Source organism: Erpetoichthys calabaricus, chromosome 2 (genome assembly GCF_900747795.2).
Source record: "Erpetoichthys calabaricus chromosome 2, fErpCal1.3, whole genome shotgun sequence".
Lineage (NCBI taxonomy): Eukaryota > Metazoa > Chordata > Cladistia > Polypteriformes > Polypteridae > Erpetoichthys > Erpetoichthys calabaricus.
In genome coordinates, this window is record NC_041395.2 from 80,536,889 (window position 1) to 80,559,323 (window position 22,435).

At 37.5% G+C, this 22,435-nt stretch overlaps 1 protein-coding gene across 2 annotated transcripts in view; it reads right to left on the reverse strand.

The window, feature by feature from the left end:
• ensab (endosulfine alpha b) overlaps positions 1 to 7,421 on the reverse strand; it is a 28,504-nt gene extending 21,083 nt beyond the window's left edge. The window contains exon 1 of one of the 2 annotated variants that reach the window (XM_028793969.2): positions 7,224 to 7,421. In XM_028793969.2, the coding sequence (XP_028649802.1) occupies positions 7,224 to 7,280 (57 nt within the window). In that variant the 5' untranslated portion in view covers positions 7,281 to 7,421. The remainder of the gene's footprint in view (positions 1 to 7,223) is intronic. The other variant, XM_051923794.1, reaches the window with a different exon arrangement.
• Between the last annotated feature and the right edge of the window lie 15,014 nt (positions 7,422 to 22,435).

Genomic DNA, 22,435 nt, shown 5'->3' on the forward strand with positions numbered 1-22,435 from the left:
ATAAAAAATAAGTGTCATTAGTGTTGGACACTTTGAAACCACGGAGCACGTTAGACAGAAAAGAAAGGTTTGTTCTATATTAAGATTAAAGGTCAGCCTGTTATCCAAGATTGTTCTAGATATTTGTATTGCGTTACAGTGTCCACACTCTGCCCTGTTATAATTGCTGAGAGAGTAGGAAGAGGGGAACATGTACAATCTACAGCTATATCCTTGGTTTTAGAGATGTATAAAAGTATAAAGTAACAACTACAAATCGCAAAATTGAACAGACTCAACAATAGGTTTTTCGTAGGTCAGATCATCCCAGGCTCCTAGATCGCCAGGTACAAAAATGTTCATAGGTCTCGTCCCGTGATCCACAGATTCAGTTGTTCCCAGTCAAGGTAAATTCCATAAAGTCTGTAAAAATTAATCCAAATCCATACAATCCGAGTCAGCTGCATCCACGAACTATACGTACAATAAAGAAATAAAACAAGCATAAAAAAAAATGCAGGATTAATGCGAATTTTACGAAACGTGTTGTTAACAGGGAGGAGTGGCAACAGCATGCGTGTGCCAGCTTCCCCTCCTCTGTTACTCTCACCTTGTCCTGTCATAACTCCACTACTACAGACTCAACCACAATTTTTAAGATACATCTGTCTTTGTGTTAGCTTCTGCAGCCACTTTACTGAAAATTTTAACAAAAGAGGACACAAAACAGCATTCTTGAGATGATCTAGTGGATGTAGTATGGTTATCAGAAAAACAGGCTTCAGTGACCCTACTTGTGGTCTTATTAGTTAAAAAGTCCAGAATCCAGCAAATCAGGTTAGAGTAAGGTGTATACAGAGCCAAGTTTGTTTTTGTTTTGTTTTTTTTGTTTTTTTTTCACCAGATCTGTTTTGTTTTGTTACCCAGATCTCATTTAATGGGCTTTTTAAGAGGCTGATGACCAGTGTAGTTAAGGCCACCAATCTGAAATCCAGAAACTTCTAAAACATATAGTAGAATAAGGGGCAGGGCTTACAATATTTTTTTAACAATTTAAGAAGTACTACTGCCATTATCATGTTAAAACTCAGGTTTGGCACAGTGATTCTATCCAGTTTTCATAAAATGGTAATAAAATGTACCACTTTGTTTTGTGTCTGACTACTGACTATTAAACATACCACTGAAGCATGGAAGTTACATTTCTTCTAAATAATAATACACGCTAATAAAATACCATGAATGAACTGCAAAGCTTGCCAAACTTCACTCAACAGTAGTGCCAATGTAGGTGCTGATTTCATAACAGACAGAGAAAACATAAAATATCAGGCTTGCTTGTATCAAACAACCTTTCATAATATGACTGTATACAGTCAGAGATAGTTAATATCATTGATGATAATTTATGGATAAGTTCATTTAGGTAGCTAATAAGATAGCCAATGTTAACTAAAATCTTACATTAGAAATCCAGGTTGATATTAGTGGTTCATTAAGTGGGGTTTGCAAACTGTAGTCTACATGATGACAGCCTTATCTGAGCAAAGTGACTTCTTAAGTTGCTCAGACTGCTGCATTAGTATTTATGTATGATAGTGATGCTATTGCCCCATATTCAAACTATGAAATTCAGGAATGGGTCTAAAACTACCTCCATGGAATAGTCCCTCTGACTCACTGAGGGATGGTAACTGTTCATTTGTCAAATTTATGTTTTTATTCTGTGGTTCATTAACAATCCTGTGTGACGGCAAGTGGACAAGATTCTCAGTGAGCCGAGACAATTATATAAAGTTCTCACTGGTTCTTTTTTATTAAGTGAATGAAAGGAAAATACCCCCGCACTCACTCCCAACTATATTTCATTTTACTGTAATTCTTTTATTAAGCAATATACTGCTATGTTACTGGTAGTGCATGTGCCATATACTACTTCCTTTTACTAAGCACCAAATGTCTGTATTACTTAAAGTATATGCACATGCTGTAACATATACTACATCAGGGGTCCTCATGGTCACTTCCTGGAGGGTTGCAGTGGCTGTAGATTTCTATTTCAATTGACATTCTTAATTCAAAGCCAATTACTGCTGCTGAAGCAAATATTGCTCATGCAACATTTTTGTACTCCATTTTAATTAACTTGCTGGTTAAATTTCCCAATCCTTAATTGCTTCTCTTAACAAACAGATGCATTCTGTTTTTTAGCACTTCTTGCGTCTTTTCTTTTCCCTGTGGTAGTTCTAGTTTTTTTCTAGTTCATCCAGGCAACAAAAACACAACATATCACTAGAGTTTATAATGTTTTAAAGTTAGCTTTGGGTGGAATGGGGATGCAGTAGATAACAATTCTGCCTAATAGATCTGGCATCCCTAGTTCCAGTTCCACACTCTGCCATGTCCATGTGGGAGTTCTTGTTCAAGTATTCCACTTTTCCTACACAACACTAACACGTCTTTGTGGATAACTGTCAACAGTAGTGATACTATTTGCTGATATTCATATTTTTCTGATTTTGCCCACTAGGTACTCGTAATCAATATTAGTTCCATAGTATGGCTTTTTACAAGTACTTCAAACAAGTACAGGACTTGAAGGTTAGGCAGCAGAAATTTGAATCAGGGACCAAACATAAAATACAAAATGCTGTACAATTGTAATGTGGCTGGAAGTAAAAAAAAGAAAGTGACTTTTCTTCTTCTCATACAAATGGGAAGTGCACTGTATGCAGCTGTGGAAAAACACACAATTTTTTTTTTGTTGTAGAAACAGGTCACCAGCTGTACAAAATTATCCTTGTTAAACACACAACACTTGCATATCAGTTAGATTTCCTGAAGTGTTTAACCTTTGTTTTATGCAGAGATGCCATTAATGACAAAACAACCACTATGTTAGCGTATGTGTATATGTTAACACTAACAATATGTTTATTTGTACTTTTGAATGGTTAGCTTATTTCATAATGCAACCTCCAGCGTACGTAAAATGCTTCAATTATAACAATCTGGTGTCTCTTTTTACATAGATAAGCCTATGTAGAGAAACAACCTACTGTCAATGTTGTACATGTCCAGCACTACTAGTGCACATATAACTGATGACACTTTATGTCAGAGTAAAATTAACAGTGTAGGATGAGTCAGTAAAGCAGGATAAAATATCAAAACACTTTCTCTTTGGCTAATTTACTTTGTGCTTGCAGAGATTCACACTTTTGTGAAAGGTTGTGTTTTAAAGTGTCACCTTTGTTTAAGCTGCATTTTCTATGTGTGTTTTTAAGCTACAAATATTTGTGTGGGAATCATCAGCTGGCATTACAGAACACATTCACTATTCTTAAGAGACATGCGAGTAATGATTTAATTCATACAAGAAGAAACAGGATGATTTGTAGTAGAGCTAAAAGATATCTCTCACAAAGAATCTGCCTCTAACATTTGAAAGCTTAGATAAATACAGAGATAAATTTTAACTTAAGAATAACAATTAGGCTACCTTTAAAAAATTAAAATTCTAATTTGAGTTTGTATCTGTTGCTTGCTAAATAAGAAAACATTTACTACAATTATTCTATACTTTAATAAATATCACAAAAATATTTATATTTTCATATACATTTTTGTTGAAAATGTAGTATCATTATTTTCTTTTTAATAAAACTATTTGTTCAAGTACTTGGTATTGGTGCATCCCTACTGCAGTTGACAAAAACTTTGTCTAGGGCCATTTCCTGTCTTGAAACATTTTTGTACTCCACTTTAATTAACTCGCTGGTTAAATTTCCCAATCCTTAATTGCTTCTCTTGCTACCAGGAACATCTTTGTTTTTCAGAATGTTATTTTGCTTTTAACAAATGGCATAATTCTCAGATTTCAATGGACATATGACATTTTATTAAATCGATCCACTAGAGTGAAAGACATGTGTGTACATTAAAATTAAAAACTGAAATGTAGTTAAAATCAATTTAAAATATGTCAGCTGCTCAGACACAAATCATCATCTTTTTGAATCCCTCTCCAAGAATAACATGAAAGTATGTCCACACTTAAGAATAATTGTCAAGTATTTGATTTTCCCACCAGTTAATTTTGCACTCCTATTGTCATCTATTTAGCTTTGATGTGGCAAGTGGTATCTTTATCGGAATACACAATTAAGGGCCTGTCCATCCAACTCTGTCTCTCACTTTGCCCAGACTTTTAGCACAGGCTAAAATGTTCTGCTGCAGTGTCACAGAGAAACGAGAAGCACAATAATGATGAATTACAAGCACAACAATGATGAATTACAAAAAAGAACAGCACTTGTCTTTTTAATGAATAGATGCTTTTCCAGCCATAACTTAAATGGTACCAATGATTGAAGGTCCTGTTGTTCTCAAAAGGGTCCCTTTACTTGTGATATAAAATAAATTATATTTGTGTGACAATATAAACAATTACTTTAAGCCCAGTGGCATGTCCATATATACTGTGTATTTTTTTGCCATATGCTTCACTGTATTATAGATAGAATACACAATGCTCCATGCAACAATCCGGTGAAGGTTCTGTATTAAACATGTGCAGGAAAGAAATCCAAGCTTTCAAGAATAATTAAATCAAAATTATATTTGTGTGTAATTTTCAAGATAGCATCTGGACCACAACACATAAAAATATATGTCTGTGTAGTTGTAACAGTGCTACAGTAGCAGCACAGTTAAAGCTCATTTAAAGAAAATAGCCTTAGTCCAGTCTGAAATTAAGACAAAGATTAGCTTAAAAATAAGACATCACTGGGACAAACTGTTTGTTCATCAAGTTATTTTTCAAATGAACATGAATTACTCAGTTATCAGCATTTCCAAATCAACCCACACTAATTATTTTCAAAAGGTATGTACATTGGTTTATTAATTGGTATTATAACTATTAATTTCAGGAAATAATAATAATTCTTTGCATTTATAAGGAAAGAAATAAATATGGGTATTGAAGTATACTAATTCATTGTATGAAACAAATTTGTGCTAAAAGATGGTTTAGCAATAAAAAGAACAATAAATTTAAAAGGACAGCACAAAAGCAAAGAGGGTTTGCCTCTACATCTTCTATACTAGATCCTGGCTTCAAATCCTGCACCTTTTCCCGAATTTTAATTTTTTCTCCCCACTTATGTGTAGTGTTTCCTTCAGGTCCAGTACTTCCTTCCTAACCTGCACATACCTTTAAAAGAGATTCAAAATCGACTGTGTGTGTGTATGGGATGACACCATCTATGCAGCTATTTAATGTCTTGCACACAGTAGTTCGAGAACAAGCTGTGCCTGCCCACAAATCCCCAACTGCACAGCTTCCTTATTAGAATCTGTTAAAGATTAATCAATTTTGAAATAGTAGTAATATTACTTAATGTAATACCTTTCTAAAATCTACCTTTACTTCAGTAAAGTATAATAAACCCAACTTGCATTGATTTTCACTCATTTTTTTCTTTTTATATTGTGCATCTATGCAAGTGATAATGTTGTGAGCTGTTCACTTAATTTTTCATTCTTATCTCTTATCCCAATAGGGGAGGCACCGTGCAAGTCATATTCACACTCACTGGTACTACACTTCAGGTCATCACTATGACACGGACTGTGGTTATATGCTGATCAAAGGCAAAAATATTGTGAGTGTTCTTTAAAATAAACGTATTGTGCTCACTAAACAATGTCTTGCACCTTCCCATTATTATAAAATGTACATTTTCTTTTGGTACTTGAGTACTTTTCAAAGCAGATACTTTAACTGTAATACAGTATTTCTTACTTCTGTTAGTACTTTTACTTAAGTATCATTCTTGAGTACTTTTTACAACTCCGTGCATAACTTGCTTAGTCCTATAGGGGGTTGCAGAGCTTTAAGTTTATTAAACAACATCAAGCATAAGGTTGGAATACATAAATCAGTATTTCTTACTTCTGTTAGTACTTTTACTTAAGTATCATTCTTGAGTACTTTTTACAACTCCGTGCATAACTTGCTTAGTCCTATAGGGGGTTGCAGAGCTTTAAGTTTATTAAACAACATCAAGCATAAGGTTGGAATACATAAATTGAGCACCATAATTTTATTTTAAAATACACACTTTGGTGTTTCCAGAACATACCTTCCTTACATAAAACTCAAGTTTTACAATGCAAGTAACCACTGCAAGTCTCAGTAGGACTAAGGATTCTCATTTGAGCTATCGTATTTACAGACTACCATTCAGACATAAGGCATCACTCCCGAGGTTATGGAATCGTGTTCAGGGACACACTCAAAATGTGTACATCCGTTAAAAACTCGAAGTTGATAATTTGTAATTTATAAATATAAATTATAAATACATGTATAAATAAATGTACGCACACAGACTGTATTGGGAATTAATTAATTATACACTGCGAAAAAAATACTTAGCAAAAAGTAATCTACACAGAAGGACACATGAACAATACTCCATCGCTACTCTTCACCCACACATTATTTTTACTTGCTGTTTTTTAATACTCGTTTACATAATTCACATTGCTTAAGCGAATGGACTCTAGGTCAATTTTGCGTGAATATCGCAACCCAACGATTATTCTCTCGACGATTAGGCAAACTGCGACAAAAGTCAAAGGATTTGATGATATCGGATTAACTGGACGCTACGGTTCATACATCTACTGCATAATAAAGACCTGAATAAGAGTAACGACTCAGCCTACTTTAATAACCTGTGGCGACTACTCCCTACACGTTAAGTTTCCAAAACATTATTTAACTCCTGTTACAATCATATGCTCAAAAGTAATAGTCAACCAATACACATACACGCGTTGTTATTCAATTTAACTTTTTAAGTTTTATTACATACTGATTAACCATTTAATATTTTCCCTATTTATGTTTCTCGCATCATTAGAACCGGAAAGGATTTGGGCCTCACGAAGACGGATTCCCCGTAGCCAATCACAAAGCGCTGGCTAGGTGACAGACAGGGCGCTAGCCAGTTACAACGGGGAAAGCCTTGAGAAGAGGGCAGGATTTCCGCGGAAACACTCAGTAAGATGTAACCAAATAAGAAATTTCCAGAAATAAAAGTATAAAGCAACATACAAACCTGAAATTAGATCATGCACATTGTTTGCTGTTGTATATATTTAGAAAGAAAAGTGAGCATCGACAGACCGAGAATAATAAACGCAACTCCCGACGTGTTTGCATTTCATACCTGTTTTTCTTCCCCGGATTCCTGTTGTGTCTCCGTTTCTTGGTTTTCCGAGGACATCTTTTTTCTGTTTACAATACAACGCCAGACGGTTCTTATAAAAACCTCAACAAAGGGGTTTTACAAATTACCCCTCTGCTACACTATCACAAATCGCCTCGCCTCAGTTTCTTGACTGTCTAAAATGGCGAACTGCAACGATGACATAACTGGACAAATTCGTCACACTAAAGTGACAACTACGAAAACCAATCGCACTCAAGGATGTCAAATACGTACATAGAAGCGCACCAGTCATAGACTCGCAAATTCGAATTCGCCTCTTTATTTAGGGATTCCTTAGCCTGTGGACTCAGGCTGAACTTTTAGGTCATAGTGAATGGAACGGCGAGCATCTCTCGGTTATTACTTCTGGCTGCAGTTTTTTTGGATAAAAATTCACCTCCCTGTTTTCTAATCCGTGACACTGTTTAAGGCAAATCTGTGTTCGTTGGAAGCAAATTGTACAATTTAAAGATATTTCAGGTTGTATTTTACAAAACGTAACAGAACGTTTTTCAATCATTTAAGTATGGATGTGTTAAATCTATCCATTCAGTCTGCTTAATCTAATCCAGGGCCTTAAAAGGGTGGAGCCTACCCTGGCAGCATCTGTGCATCAGTACACTCACAAAAGTTTAGAGTTGCCGTTCAGCCTACCATGTACATCTTTGGGATGCAAATGTAATACTGAAGAACTAGTTCTGTTTTCAGTCTGTACTAAATTAAGTTTAGAACTAAACAATTCCTGTCTTTGCCTATCCACACTGATGTCAACTTACAGTAGTTTATATTCTTGAATTGTTAAAAGCAGCACTAACTTTCTAAATTCATACATTAAAATGCACTTTATATTATTCCACACATTCTTCCACCACTTCTCTGTAGTTTTTGTTGCACAGTTAATAACACTCCATGTGATAAACATTTCACAATATTTTAACACAAAAGACTTATAATAACACCTGTATTTTTTTTTTTTTGCGATTAAAGTTGATTGCTGAGTGTGATTGTACCTGCACTGGGATTCTAGTCAAGTCTGGTTTCTGCCTTGACCCTGACAATACTGAGATTGACTTCTTCTCCAACAATTCTGTAATGAAAAATAAGTTTAAAAAATATATGGATACTAGTGTTATGGTTTAGATCAGGGATAGGCAATGTTGGTCCTGGTGAGCCGCAGTGGCTACAGGTTTTCATTCCAACCCAATTGCTTAATTAGAAACCAATCATTGACAATCTCAGACCTTATTTAATTTTATGGCTTGTTAGTCTGTGCAATGTAAGGCTCTTATATCGTAGATTTTTTTCCTTTCCAAGGATATCATCCAAATGATTTGAAGCCTAAAACAGATCATTCTCAGTCTGTCACATTTTTATATTAAGTGTTTTATTAAATCAAACAGTGCATGATGAACACACACAGATGTAACTGGAAAAAAGCTAGCTGGAGAACTGCTGGCTGCTTTGTCTTTTACATCTTATTGCTAATAAGGACCAATTAAAACACTGAATGCAGCAGTTTAAGATTGAAATAAGCAATTAAGGTTGGAGAACCTTAACAAGCGAGACCACTAAAATGAAGCATCATTATGTCACTTAAGCAATATGTGCTTCATCAGCAATAATTGAGTTCTCGTTAAGGAACTGGGTAGGAACAAAAACCTGCACATACTGCGGCTCTCCAGGACCAACATTTCCCACCCCTGGTTTAGATGTATATGCTGTACACACATATTTGTATGAATATTCTGAAAAAATACCCAACATTGCTCATTCTTTTTTTCAAACATCCATAGAGCAAATCAGCGTTGCTTGTACCTAAAGGATATCCTGGAAGCATTGGATGCAAGGGAGGTGGCATATTACCATCGCAGCATGTGTCACATGATGGCTTATTAGATACTATCTCACTCAAAACCAAAGAATTTCTGTAAGCACTATCCACACGTTTCTTAAAAATAAAAGACAATGTTCAAAAGATATAAAAAATAGCTTTATTAAGAATTTCAGGTCACCCTTTATAATGAAAGTTTGCTCAATTGATTTTCTCTAGTTTGTCCCAAGAATGCAGAATATGTTCAGTGTGCTCTAAGCTTTGCCAACTGGAAAATAAATTACTGTAATGAATGTGATTCACTACATTCATGGAAAGTCATGCTTTCTTTGCCATGCAGAATTTATTGACCATTGCTGGGTGAACCTAATCTAGTTCAATGTTGCAAAAGAGGTTGCTGGTTAATAATTTATTTGTGAACAATATAAAGTTTATTATGCCACCTTACTGGTGTTTTCTTTGTAAAGCCTGTAATTCCATTGCAAACAATATTACCTCTTATAAAGGTTAGCTTTTATTTTTTTTGCAATTTTAAATTATTCCACTTTTATGTGAAATTCCACAGCTAACTTAATTTCAAGTATGGTTTGGCAGCATTCAACAGTGGTGCTTCATAGACTCAGAGGCCCTGGTTCAAATTTTAGCCTGAGCACTGTGCACATTCTGCCAAAATCTATAAGTTTTACCTCATGCATCACAGTTTGGCTTATTATTCTAAACTGGCACTCTGTGTGTGTGTGTATCTTGTATGATCTGTCCTAGACTGTTTCCTGTCTTGTATTCATCTGCCATAGGCTCTACCCCAGTGCAGCCTTAAATTAGACTAGGCAGGCTTCATTAATTGATGCATATATTTAATTATTCTCTTATAAAGGAATTTGAAAAGACTTTCATTTGTAGCAAAGATTTGGGTTATTTTGTAGCCTAATTATTTATTTCCTTACTTGTTCAAAACCACATTCATTACTTTGTAGACATAAAATCCATTAAAGGTGGAGATTAACCAAAATCATTAAACAACATAAAATTCTTTAGCAATAAGCAAACTATACACACTGCCTATTTATCTACCTTCCAAATCACATCACATATACAACAGTTTTAAGACACTATGGAGCAGAGGAACTTTAAATAAATTATGAGGCTCAGTGATGTCAGTTGAATCCTAAGTCCTCAGCCACCAGGCCACATTAACTGCTGAATAAAAATGTTTTCCCTATTCTTACTTTGAGTTTTATTAATGATATCACTGAAGAATAATTGTAAAACAGCAATCACATATGTTTTGCAGTGAAGAAATAATACTAGGATTTCATCACTGTAAATCTATAAACTGATAAAACAGGAGCTGCAGAGTTTGTCCAGAAAAGTTAAAAATATCAATAAAGAACAAGGAAACTGCACTGATTCAAATAAAACTGAGCTGGTACATAACTTGATGGATCATATTTGATATTTGTAAATTAAACAGATGCTTGTTTGTAATAGATGTATCTAAAGAAAATCTTCCAAGTACTTAGTTGTGAGAGAGAAATAGGGGTAGAGAAGGACATTCAGGATGCCATTGGAGCATCAACTAGCAAACATGAAGGTAAAAAGGGAAGCCAGGTAGTGGTTTGCTACCTATGGCAGTGGGTAGGTAACCAAACAGATTCTGAAGGTGCCATGCTTCCCAAAGGTAAAGGACATATGAAATGGCTGAAGGCAAGGGACCTCTCACATATCACAAGATAGTTCTTCTTGAGAGTATGAGTCTGCAACTGAGAAATGAGTTGGGGTAAATGCTCCATGATGGGGTGGATGAAATACCAGAGGACAGAGAGAAAAACATGAGGTGAGGGATACAACATTTAGTGTATTGTGAAAGGCAAGTGGATGAGCCACCTCTGCTAGTAATCAGAAACCCAATCTTGTATTTAGATTTACCTAGTAGGACATCAGGGTTTTACTCCTCTTTCAATTCAGTGTACACTTTTGTGTTATTCGTGTGTTTCTCCAGTCCTTGTTTATTTTGATTTTAGAAAAGCACTTTTAAAATAAAATTTCTTGGTTCTTACACACTTTCTTCTGGCCTGGAGCCGTGTCAAGGCAGTGGCCCTTTTTGACAAGTAGCATTTTTGGAAGAAGTTTTTTTGTCTAGTTTTGTAGAGAGAAAATTAATTATTTTTGTCTGATTTTTTTATGTTGTCTTTTTTTACATGGAAAGATAAAGTCTTTTAAGACAACTCAGAAAGAAACAGAGCTGCTGTGGAACTGGTTCACCATAATACTGTTCCTAATATGTCTAATGGAAAACTTTCCTGAAGAATCAAAAGTCTACAACAAGGGGATGGAGGAGTTGCTAAAATATCTAATTAAGGATCTCCATGTGGTAACCCAGCAGTCCTGTGAACTTAGAAGAATCAGGATGCAGAAGCAGAGCAGGAATATACTGAAAGTGTCTAGCCTACATCTTAGAGTTTTGCAGTGAGGCTTTTCCTTTCCTAGTACAAAGAGACAGTATTCATAAAATGCAAAGGATATGAATGTCCATGAACAGGTGGTTGTCTGAAGATTTTTTTTGTTGACAAGGTCAATGCATAGAAATAACTATTATATATATAATTCACTAAGCAGCCGACAGGGCACGCAAGACAATCATGGGATACACACGACATAGCCACACCCGCCAACTCACAGAGACCCGCCCACCAACTCTAACACCATAGGATACGAGGACAACTCACAGAGCCACGTCCACCAACTCTAAAAGCATGGGACGAGAACGCCTGCCTGCATGCCTGCCTGACTGTTACCAGCACCCTGCCCACCAACACTAAGACCATGGGATATGACGACAACTCACAGAGCCACGCCCACCAACTCTAAGAATTCATTAAGTCCATGGCAAGCAAGACGCACGCAAGACAGAGCCACGCCTGCCAACTCACAGAGCCACGCCCGCCAACAATTTGAGTGAGAGCGAAAGCATTTGTCAAGAATGTTTTCATTAATCAAGAACGAAAGTCTGAGGTTTGAAGACAATCGCATACTGTCATAGTTCCGACCATAAATGATGCCGACTGGCGATCCGGCGGCGTTATTCCCATGACCTACCGGGCAGCCAACCAGGTAACCAAAGTCTTTGGGTTCCGGGGGGAATATGGTTGCAAAGCTGAAACTTAAAGGAATTGACAGAAGGGCACCACCAGGTGTGGAGCCTTTCGCTTAATTTGACTCAACACGGGAAACCTCACCCGGCCTGGATACGGAGAGGATTGACAGATTGATAGCTCTTTCTCGATTCTGTGGGTGGTGGTGCATGGCCGTTCTTAGTTGGTGGAGCGATTTGTCTGGTTAATTCCGATAACGAACGAGACTCCCTCCAGCTAAATAGTTACACGACAAAAGAGTGGTCAGCGTCCAACTTCTTAGAGGGACAAGTGGCTTTCAGCCATGTGAGATTGAGCAATAACAGGTCTGTGATGCCCTTAGATGTCTGGTGCTGCACGCTCGCTACACTGAATGGATCAAAGTGTGTCTACCCGGCGCTGAGAGGCGTGGCTAAGCCATTGAACCCCATTCGTGATGGAGACCGGGGCTTGCAATTGTTCCCCACGAACGAGGAATTCCCAGTAAGTGCGGGTCATACACTCGCACTGATTAAGTCCCTGCACTTTGTACACACCCCCCGTCGCTACTACCATGGTCGGGTGACTTGGTGGATTATATATAGAAAATCAGCCGGAACCGCAAAGAACAATGATAAGTCAACGTGGCTTAGAGGTGCATGTGGACTGTAGCAGAGACGAAAGCGACTGAGGCGGTGTTTGGAAAATGAACAGTCAACGTGACTCACAGGTGCATGTGGACTGTACACAGACGAAAGCGACTCAAGTGAGGAGTTGGGGGCGGGCACATGAGCAGGCAGTGTGTACTGAACGATGACTAAGAGATGACTAAGAAATCAGCAGATTAGAATGGCGGGGGCCCGGGGAGAAGGGGGCGGAATGTTCGTCCTTCCCCTCTCCCCCCGTTCCGCCCTCCGCGCCCGAGCGCCGTCCAGCCCCGTCCCTCGCTCTGGGAGGTGGAGGCACGACGGCGGTCCTCCAGTTTTGAGTCACGGACAATTGTATGTTGCCCTCTCCAGAGTTCCATCTTTTCATTCACCTACAGTTGTATCCTCAAACCCACCCCATTTGGACAACTGTGTCTTTCAGGAAGTGTTCACCTATCAATACATAATTATGCGGCGTATGCTATGCCGCGGGTTGGCTAGCATACTATAATATATATTATATATATTATTGTCTTATATATTATATATATAATATATAACATTATAAGGGGTACAAACATAGCCACACTATAACCTTTTTCATAGAATTTGTGAGTTTTAATAATGCCAGCTGAAAAGCAAAAGCAGTTAAGAGGAAGTTTAGCATCATCCAGAGATAAGCATGCAAAAACAGTTTTATTGATAGGAAAAATAGAATTAACCTCCCATAGATCCTGGTTGTTCCTAGAATGTGTTTGTGAAGTAGGCAGGTACTTCACTGGATTCAGATCTTTGATACAGTTCTGCATTGAACATTTTGAAAGCAGAAGCCACTAGCATCAGACCTTACTTGCAAAACTGGATTTCAAGTTGGGTAAATGGCGAGAGATAAAAAGTACAGATAAGCGGAAGCTTTGCATAGGGTGAGGTCATCAGTATAGTCCCTCAGGGTTTTGTGCTTGGACAGTCACTTTTTATAATATGCATTAATGACATTGATTTCAGTATATTTAGTAAACCTGTTATATTGTAAAATGATAGCATACATTGAATACAGCTCAATAAAAAATATAAAATCAATTGCAATTTATATTATATATATATATATATATATATATATATATATATATATATATATATATATATATATATATATATATATATATATATATATATATATATATATATATATATATACATACACTGTATTTATATATATAGAGAGAGAGAGAAAAAGAGATACAATATAAAGTTTCTTTCTTGATATAAAGAAAGAAACTAGGCAAACAAATGAAAAATGCATGTTTATGTAGAAAACTGAAAGGTGTGACATACAGTCAGAACAAACATTAATACAAGATGGATGTAAACTCCCAAAAATGTAAACGTTATACGATACCTTGGCATTCTCATTGTCTAGTTAATGTGCAGAAGCATTTAAAAAGACAAAAAAAGAGTCAGGTTACATTGTAAAAATATTTGAACAAAAATTAACGGACATTAATTCTAATTCTTTGCATTTATATAGCGCTTTTCTCACTACTCAAAGCGCTCAGCAATTGCAGGTTAAGGGCCTTGCTCAAGGGCCCAACAGAGCAGAGTCCCTATTGGCATTTATGGGATTCGAACCGGCAACCTTCCGATTGCCAGTGCGGATCCCTAGCCTCAGAGCCACCACTCCACCTTACATTTTGCTTGGATGTATAATATCTTAGTGACATCGCACATGGAGAACTGTGTGCAACTCTGACTGGTTTGCTGCAAAAAAAGATATCTCATATAGTTGAAGTAGAGGCCTTGAAAACTTTTAAAAAATATCTGTATAACATATTGGGACAACTTGGCTGTTAGCCAACTATACAAGTTTGACAGACTCAATGGTTTTCACTCATTTGTAAAACTTCTTATATTCTTACACTTGACTAGTAACTGAAGCATGGTATTGCTCAGGTTGGCAAATAAAAAAAAGACTCAACTAAGAAATGGGAACAAATATTTCTTAAGGGGAAACAGGAGTGCTCAGTGGCACTAAAACCTCCCAGACCCTGGCAGATACTCCGTGATTCAAAAAGAATGGATATAATGCATGGAAGGGAGTTTCTGTAGTGGGCAATACACAAATCTTCCCTTCTTTAATTTCAAAATATGTAATCAAATGTTCATTTCTTTAAAACGAAAAGATTCAGGTCCATCAATCTCACTTCATACGATTTGGGGTAACAGATTATATTTTTTTGTAATATGGAGAACAAAATTGCACATGATATGACGAGGCTTCACAAGTGCATTGTGCAGTTCAGTAATAACCTCCTTTGACCTCTCCTCAGCACAGTGTGCTATGTAACCGAACATCCTAGTTTCCTTAAATGTTTCTGCAAAATTTGGTCGTGGACAAAAACATGGCTTCTAGAAATTTACAAACTAAGTTTCAACTTAGTGTAATAATTGTGTCAGCTGTAGCTTATTCTCCAATTCCTCTTAATTTAGTATTATCTGTAAACTTGACTAGTGTAATAATTTCATTTTTATTAGATCATGCACTGTATATAAATTTATAAGAACAGTAGCCTCAGCGTTGATCAGTTTTAACATCACCCAATTTGGAAAATATTCCTCTACCATAACCCTTTGCTTTCTGATTTAATCCATCTTTGCGCCTTTTAACACACTTAAATTCCTACTTCTTGAAGTTTAATCACCAACCTCTCATATGGTAACTCATCAAAATCTTTTTAATAATTAAGATAAACATATAGTTTGTGTCACTATGATTAAATCTTTCTGTTGCCTCCTCAAATGATTCTAACATATCTGTGAAACATAATCTCTCATTTGTAAACACTTCTCACCTGTTTGCTTATACAGGAGATCTGCTCTTACTCTCAAAAATGAGTGATAACCTCTAAAACCTGCTCTCTGAAACTAAAAAGCCATGAGTTGCTCTTACTTGGAGAACCAAAGCCAACAAACTTTTTTTGTGAACCTGAGAACCAAGATCCAGTTTGCCAAGCTAAACAGTGAGCCAGTCTAAAGACTGAGAAGCAGCCATCACTTCAAGAAGAAAACTTCAGCAAAGAGTAATACTTTTCTCTATGAAGTTACAGATGACATAGCAAAGGGCCTAAATGAAGAAAGCACTGCATATTACAGGATCACACAGGAAAGAGAAAGAGTGCACTCCAATGCAGGAAGAATCCTCCACTTGAATCTGTAGCAGCAACAACTACACATCCAACATCAGACATCATCTTCGGACTTCATCTTCTTCATATGCTAAAACTGATTATCTGTGCCAAGATAAATTAGAGACTCAAATAACTAGTAAACAGCAAGCTTCTCTATGTTATATGTTTGTCTGTCTAGTCTGTCTGTGTCCTGTCTTATATGTCAACATATACAGTATATGCAGTTACTGAAATTGTATTATTTTGTTTCTTAAAATGAGTGTGCATCAGTTGCCTTGATATAAGTCTGAAAGGCCAGAGAACTGCCTCCTACAACAGGGAAAGGTAAATAAAGTAGTAGCCTTGCCAAATTATTTGATTAATTACCGGTATTACCAAAGGCAACACTGAAAATTAACCAAGTTAAAATTCATCATTCCAGCATTTATTGGTGTCCCTCTAGCTGGGCATGATAAATCATGCTCTTTCTTACAGTGTAAATGAATTTCTTATGGTTTTTACTTTTCTGTTTAGTTCAGATGCTGCTAAACTCCCATAAATCCATGTTCCTTTTTAATAGACAAAATCCTTAAGAGGGAAGGGGAATCAATGGAAAGAATGTGTATTCTGTTTAGTAATAATATTCATTTAGATACATCTTTTTTTATCACCAAATTCTCCAAAGAACCTCCTACCCAAAACTTAAGATATGACTGACATACTTTAACACTAGATGCAAGTGCTGGTACTGTATATATTCTACCATGTGAGTATATGACAGCATGAGATTTCTAATTAGATCTCAGTGGTGTGATGTACAGTAAACACTAAATACTTAACCTCTGTAGTATTGGTATTTCAAAACATGTTGGAATTCTGCATAGAAAATCAACTGCATATGATTTTTGTTACCATTAACTATTATTTCCAATAATAGATGCTTCAAACTCAGTATTATATATAGTATATATATATATATATATATATATATATATATATACAGGTGCTGGTCATAAAATTAGAATATCATGACAAAGTTGATTTATTTCAGTAATTCCATTCAAAAAGTGAAACTTGTATATTAGATTCATTCATTACACACAGACTGATGTATTTCAAATGTTTATTTCTTTTAATGTTGATGATTATAACTGACAACTAATGAAAGTCCCAAATTCAGTATCTCGGAAAATTAGAATATTGTGAAAAGGTTCAATATTGAAGACACCTGGTGCCACACTCTAATCAGCTAATTAACTCAAAACACCTGCAAAAGCCTTTAAATTGTCTCTCAGTCTAGTTCTGTAGGCTACACAATCATGGGGAAGACTGCTGACTTGACAGTTGTCCAAAAGACGACCATTGACACCTTGCACAAGGAGGGCAAGGCACAAAAGGTCATTGCTAAAGAGGCTGGCTGTTCACAGAGCTCTGTGTCCAAGCACATTAATAGAGAGGCGAAGGGAAGGACAAGATGAGGTAGAAAAAAGTGTACAAGCAATAGGGATAACCGCACCCTGTAGAGGATTGTGGAACAAAACCCATTCAAAAATGTTGGGGAGATTCACAAAGAGTGGACTGCAGCTGGAGTCAGTGCTTCAAGAACCACCACAGATAGACGTATGCAAGACATGGGTTTCAGCTGTCGCATTCCTTGTGTCAAGCCACTCTTGAACAAGAGACGGCGTCAGAAGCGTCTCGCCTTTGGACTGCTGCTGAGTGGTCCAAAGTTATGTTCTCTGATGAAAGTAAATTTTGCATTTCCTTTGGAAATCAAAGTCCCAGAGTCTGCAGGAAGAGAGGAGAGGCACAGAATCCACGTTGCGTGAGGTCCAGTGTAAAGTTTCCACAGTCAGTGATGGTTTGGGGTGCCATGTCATCTGCTGGTGTTGGTCCATTATGTTTTCTGAGGTCCAAGGTCAACGCAGCCATCTACCAGGACGTTTTAGAGCACTTCATGCTTCCTGCTGCTGACGAACTTTATGGAGATGCAGATTTCATTTTCCAACAGGACCTGGCACCTGCACACAGTGCCAAAGCTACCAGTACCTGGTTTAAGGACCATGGTATCCCTGTTCTTGATTGGCCAGCAAACTCGCCTGACCTTAACCCCATAGAAAATCTATGGGGTATTGTGAAGAGGAAGATGCAATACGCCAGACCCAACAATTCAGAAGAGATGAAGGCCACTATCAGAGCAACATGGGCTCTCATAACACCTGAGCAGTGCCACAGACTGAACGACTCCATGCCACGCCGCATTGCTGCAGTAATCCAGGCCAAAGGAGCCCCAACTAAATATTGAGTGCTGTACATGCTCATACTTTTCATGTTCATACCTTTCAGTTGGCCAACATTTCTAAAAATCCTTTTTTTGCATTGGTCTTAATTGATATTTTAATTTCCTGAGATACTGAATTTGGGACTTTCAGTAGTTGTAAGTTATAATCATCAACGTTAAAAGAAATAAACCTTTGGAATACATCAGTCTGTGTATAATGAATGAATCTAATATACTGTACAAGTTTCACTTTTTGAATGGAATTACTTAAATAAATCAACTTTGTCATGATATTCTAATTTTATGACCAGCACCTGTATATATACCAGTGGCGACTGCTTTAAGACTACAAGGGAAGCTCCGCTTCCTCTACTATGTCAGAAAATAAATGCTCATACAGTGTATGCACTGTCGTATTTATATTGGTTTTAATAAAAGTGCGCTAGAACGCGTTCAACTTCATGACTAGCTCGTTCAGAATCAGGTATTTATTGTAGACTGTTGGACGTGATTTTCTTGTCATACATTTCCGTGCAGCACAGCGCATTAAACCCTCCTGAAGCCCAGCTTCACTGGAGATCTATGGGCAAGCACAGAGGAGCTTTTTTCACTGCAGAAAAGCTGGACGGTAATTGGATAAATGCACCAAAATTGTCACTTCCAGGGAAGCTCAGCTTCTCTGGGAGTGAATGGAGCAGTGGGCGGGCCAGGACGCTGTGCTGCTGCATGATGATTGGAGGAGCTGTTTAAAGGGCGGAACCCCTTTTTTGATTGACAGCATGTCTTGAGTATACATTAGCACTACAGAGATTCGAGTTCAGTCCCATGCGGGTTTGCTGGTGAGGTTGTACGACGAAATGCTGCACTCTGTATTGTTTGCTGGTGATATAAACCATTTTTGTTTGTACAAATCATTCTTTAAATAATAATAAAAAAAACATATTATAGCGTTCTTGACTTTGCTCCTTGTTTCAGCATTGTAAACTTAGTTCGTTCATATAATTAAAGTAGCTCGTGGAAGGGGAAACTAGCCAGCTAGCAAGCTGTGCATAATGGCAGCCGCAGACGGTGCTAATATTGTTGACCTGCTTTTGGCAAAACCATTTAGTAGTCTTCTTTACGAGGAGAGACTCAGAATTAAACGGCAGGGCACACCAACGCCCAAGATTGATCTGGTGCAAAAATCAGGAAAAAATAACAGTTCTTTTCAGCTCTCCTGGTAGGACAAGGTGAACTGGCTGACTGGAAGTGCTGTGACAAAGAAAATGTACTGTTGGCCATGCCTCTTGACGAAACCTTCCCAGGGAATGGGATGTGTTTGGTCAAACGTGGGTTTTGGGGATCTGGGTAACTTTGACAGGGCATACAAAAGGCATGAAAAGTGCAAAGAACATGTGAGTTCATGTGCAAGGTTAAGTTGTCTGGGCAGGGGCAGGGTTGAACATGCAATCAATGAAGGTCTTCGCATTCAGGTAGCAAAACATAATGAAACAGTAAAAAAAAACGGCCTTCCTAAACCGTCTAATTGATGCGACTTCCTTGCTTGGCCGTCAGGAGGTGGCATTCAGGGGGCATGATGAGAGTAGTGAATCAGCAAATAAGGGGAATTACAGGGAATTTACAGAAACATTAGCTAAATATGACTTTGTCTTGGCCACAAATTTCAGTCATCAGCTGTGTTTTCTAGTATGTCCCACTCAATCCAAAATGACTTGATCTCTGCTCTTGCAGCCACTGTTTCTGATCATATAAAAGGTGAAATTCAGACTGCTCCTTTTTTTGCATGGCAGGTGGATGAAGCAACTGACATATCTTGCCATGCCCAACTGTCTGTCATTGTTAGATATGTGGATAGTGCAAATAAAATTCAAGAGTGTTTCACTGGATTTTTGGATGTGTCAGGGGGTTGAGATGCTCAGTCTGTGTTTGAAGTTTTAAACGAGAACATGCAGGGCTACAGTTTTAGAGAAAAACTTGTGGCACAAACCTATGATGGGGCTGCTGTCTTTGCTTCATCTCTCAATGGCCTACAGGCCAAAGTTAAAGTAATAGCCCCTAGTGCAGTGTGTGTGCATTGCTATTCACACAGACTGAACCTGGTGTTGTCCCAGGGTGCTAATAAATGCTTGCCTGAGTCAAGAATATTTTTTGCATCTCTCTCTGGGTTCACCACATTTTTTTCAAAGTCCACAAAAAGGATGTCTTTTCTTGAGTCTGCAGGGTCTTCAAGATTGCCCAGAAACACTCCTACTCGATGGAATTTCACATCACGGATAGTGAGCACTGTGGCAAACAATTATGATGGCCTCCTGCAGACTTTTGACAAGATTACCCAGGATGAGAGCATGGATGATGACACATTAGATGCTGCCAATGGCTTCTTAATGAAACTGGAGGATTTTGAGTTTGTGTTCATGTTGTACACATATGAACAAATATTCTCTGAGACAGATGTTGTCTTTGATATTGTCCAGCAAAGGGCTATGGATGTTCTTTACTGCAAAAAAAGAATTGGGTCTCTCCTTGCTTTTGTCAAGGAGAAGAGGTCAGAGGAGGCTTATCAAGCAGTTTATGCAAAAGCAGCAAATCTCACATCAGACCCTCAAGATGAACCTATTAGAAAGCGCCGTCTGTCACAATTACAGGATCCCCAGGACCGCTACAGAAATTTGTACATGGCCATCCTAGACAATCTCATGGAGCAGATTTCTCAGCATTGGGCGGAGTGGTGGCTCTGAGGCTAAGGATCTGCGCTGGTATCCCGAAGGTTGCCGGTTCGAATCCCCGTCACTGCCAAAAAGGCCACTGCTCTGCTGGGCCCTTGAGCAAGGCCCTTAACCTGTAATTGCTCCAGGGGCGCTGTACAATGGCTGACCCTGCGCTCTGACCCCAAGGGGTATGCGAAAACTACCAAATTCCTAATACAAGAAATTGTATAAGGTGAAATAAAGAACAAAAAAAAAAAAAAACAATTTTCAAATTTGGAAAGCATAAGCTTCTTAGAATTAGTCAATCCAGGGAAATTTGATGAAATGAGACAAGTGTTTCCAGAGGAGGCATTTGAAAGTGTGCTGAAAAGTTATGGCCATTTCTTTGACTCAGGGAGACTGAGATCTGAACTTCAAGTGCTATATTCAGATCATGACTTACAGAGGAGCAGGGGTAAGCTGTGTGATTTCTTGGTGTTTTTTAAAGACATGGAGTTGGATAGTGCAATGCCTCAGCTATACAAGCTGTTGTCGTTAGTGGCAACAATTGGCGCTACATCAGCAGGTGTAGAGAGGAGCTTCTCCTGTTTAAAACGGGTCAAGTCATACACCCGCAGCATGATGTGCCAAGATCGTTTGAGCAACATTGCTCTCCTGGCCATTGAGAGGAAACTGGTTAAGTCCCTGGAAAAGATGGCCAATTGGTATGACAGGGTCACAGACCATTTTCTGCAAAAGGAACGGAGGGCAGAATTTACGTTCAAATAACATAATGAATTTTATGATGAAGGCCTAATATGAGCTTCCCCTGTTTCAAAAGCTAGCAGCCGCCACTGATATATACTTACTTCTTCAGAGGACTATCTGGAATATCTAAGAGGTGGTATAGTTTTCCTTGTATAAAAAAATGTTTTTAATAATCTCAGTAAGCTCCTGCTAGCAATGACTATTTGGTATACTATATAGGGAAATGTATAATTTGTGAGAAAATTTTCTTAATGGTTTATCGTGTAAGCCTTAGCTTGCCGATAATTGATTTTAAATCAAAACAACATATATTCCTTTTATTCTAGTGGAATTTACTTTTTGGCTACAGATAATTGTGTTATATTTTTATTATTGTGCTATAAATTACATTTTTAGATTCTATTTTAGTTTTCTTTTGAATTTATATACAACTGTTGAGATTAAAGGCTGTCACACAATAAACTTCTTTTAGAAACCCAAAGATTATCTACAGACAATATCCACTGTGACCATAAAATAGCCAAAGTAGGTGTAGGTAATAGCTATACGAAAGGACCATTAATTAAGAATATATATGCACATGAAAAGACATGAGATGATTAACAAAGAATATAAATGCTTAATTAAATGTTTCTTTATCCAAAGGCAATGCATACATGAAGCCGCCTAGCCACTCTGAAAA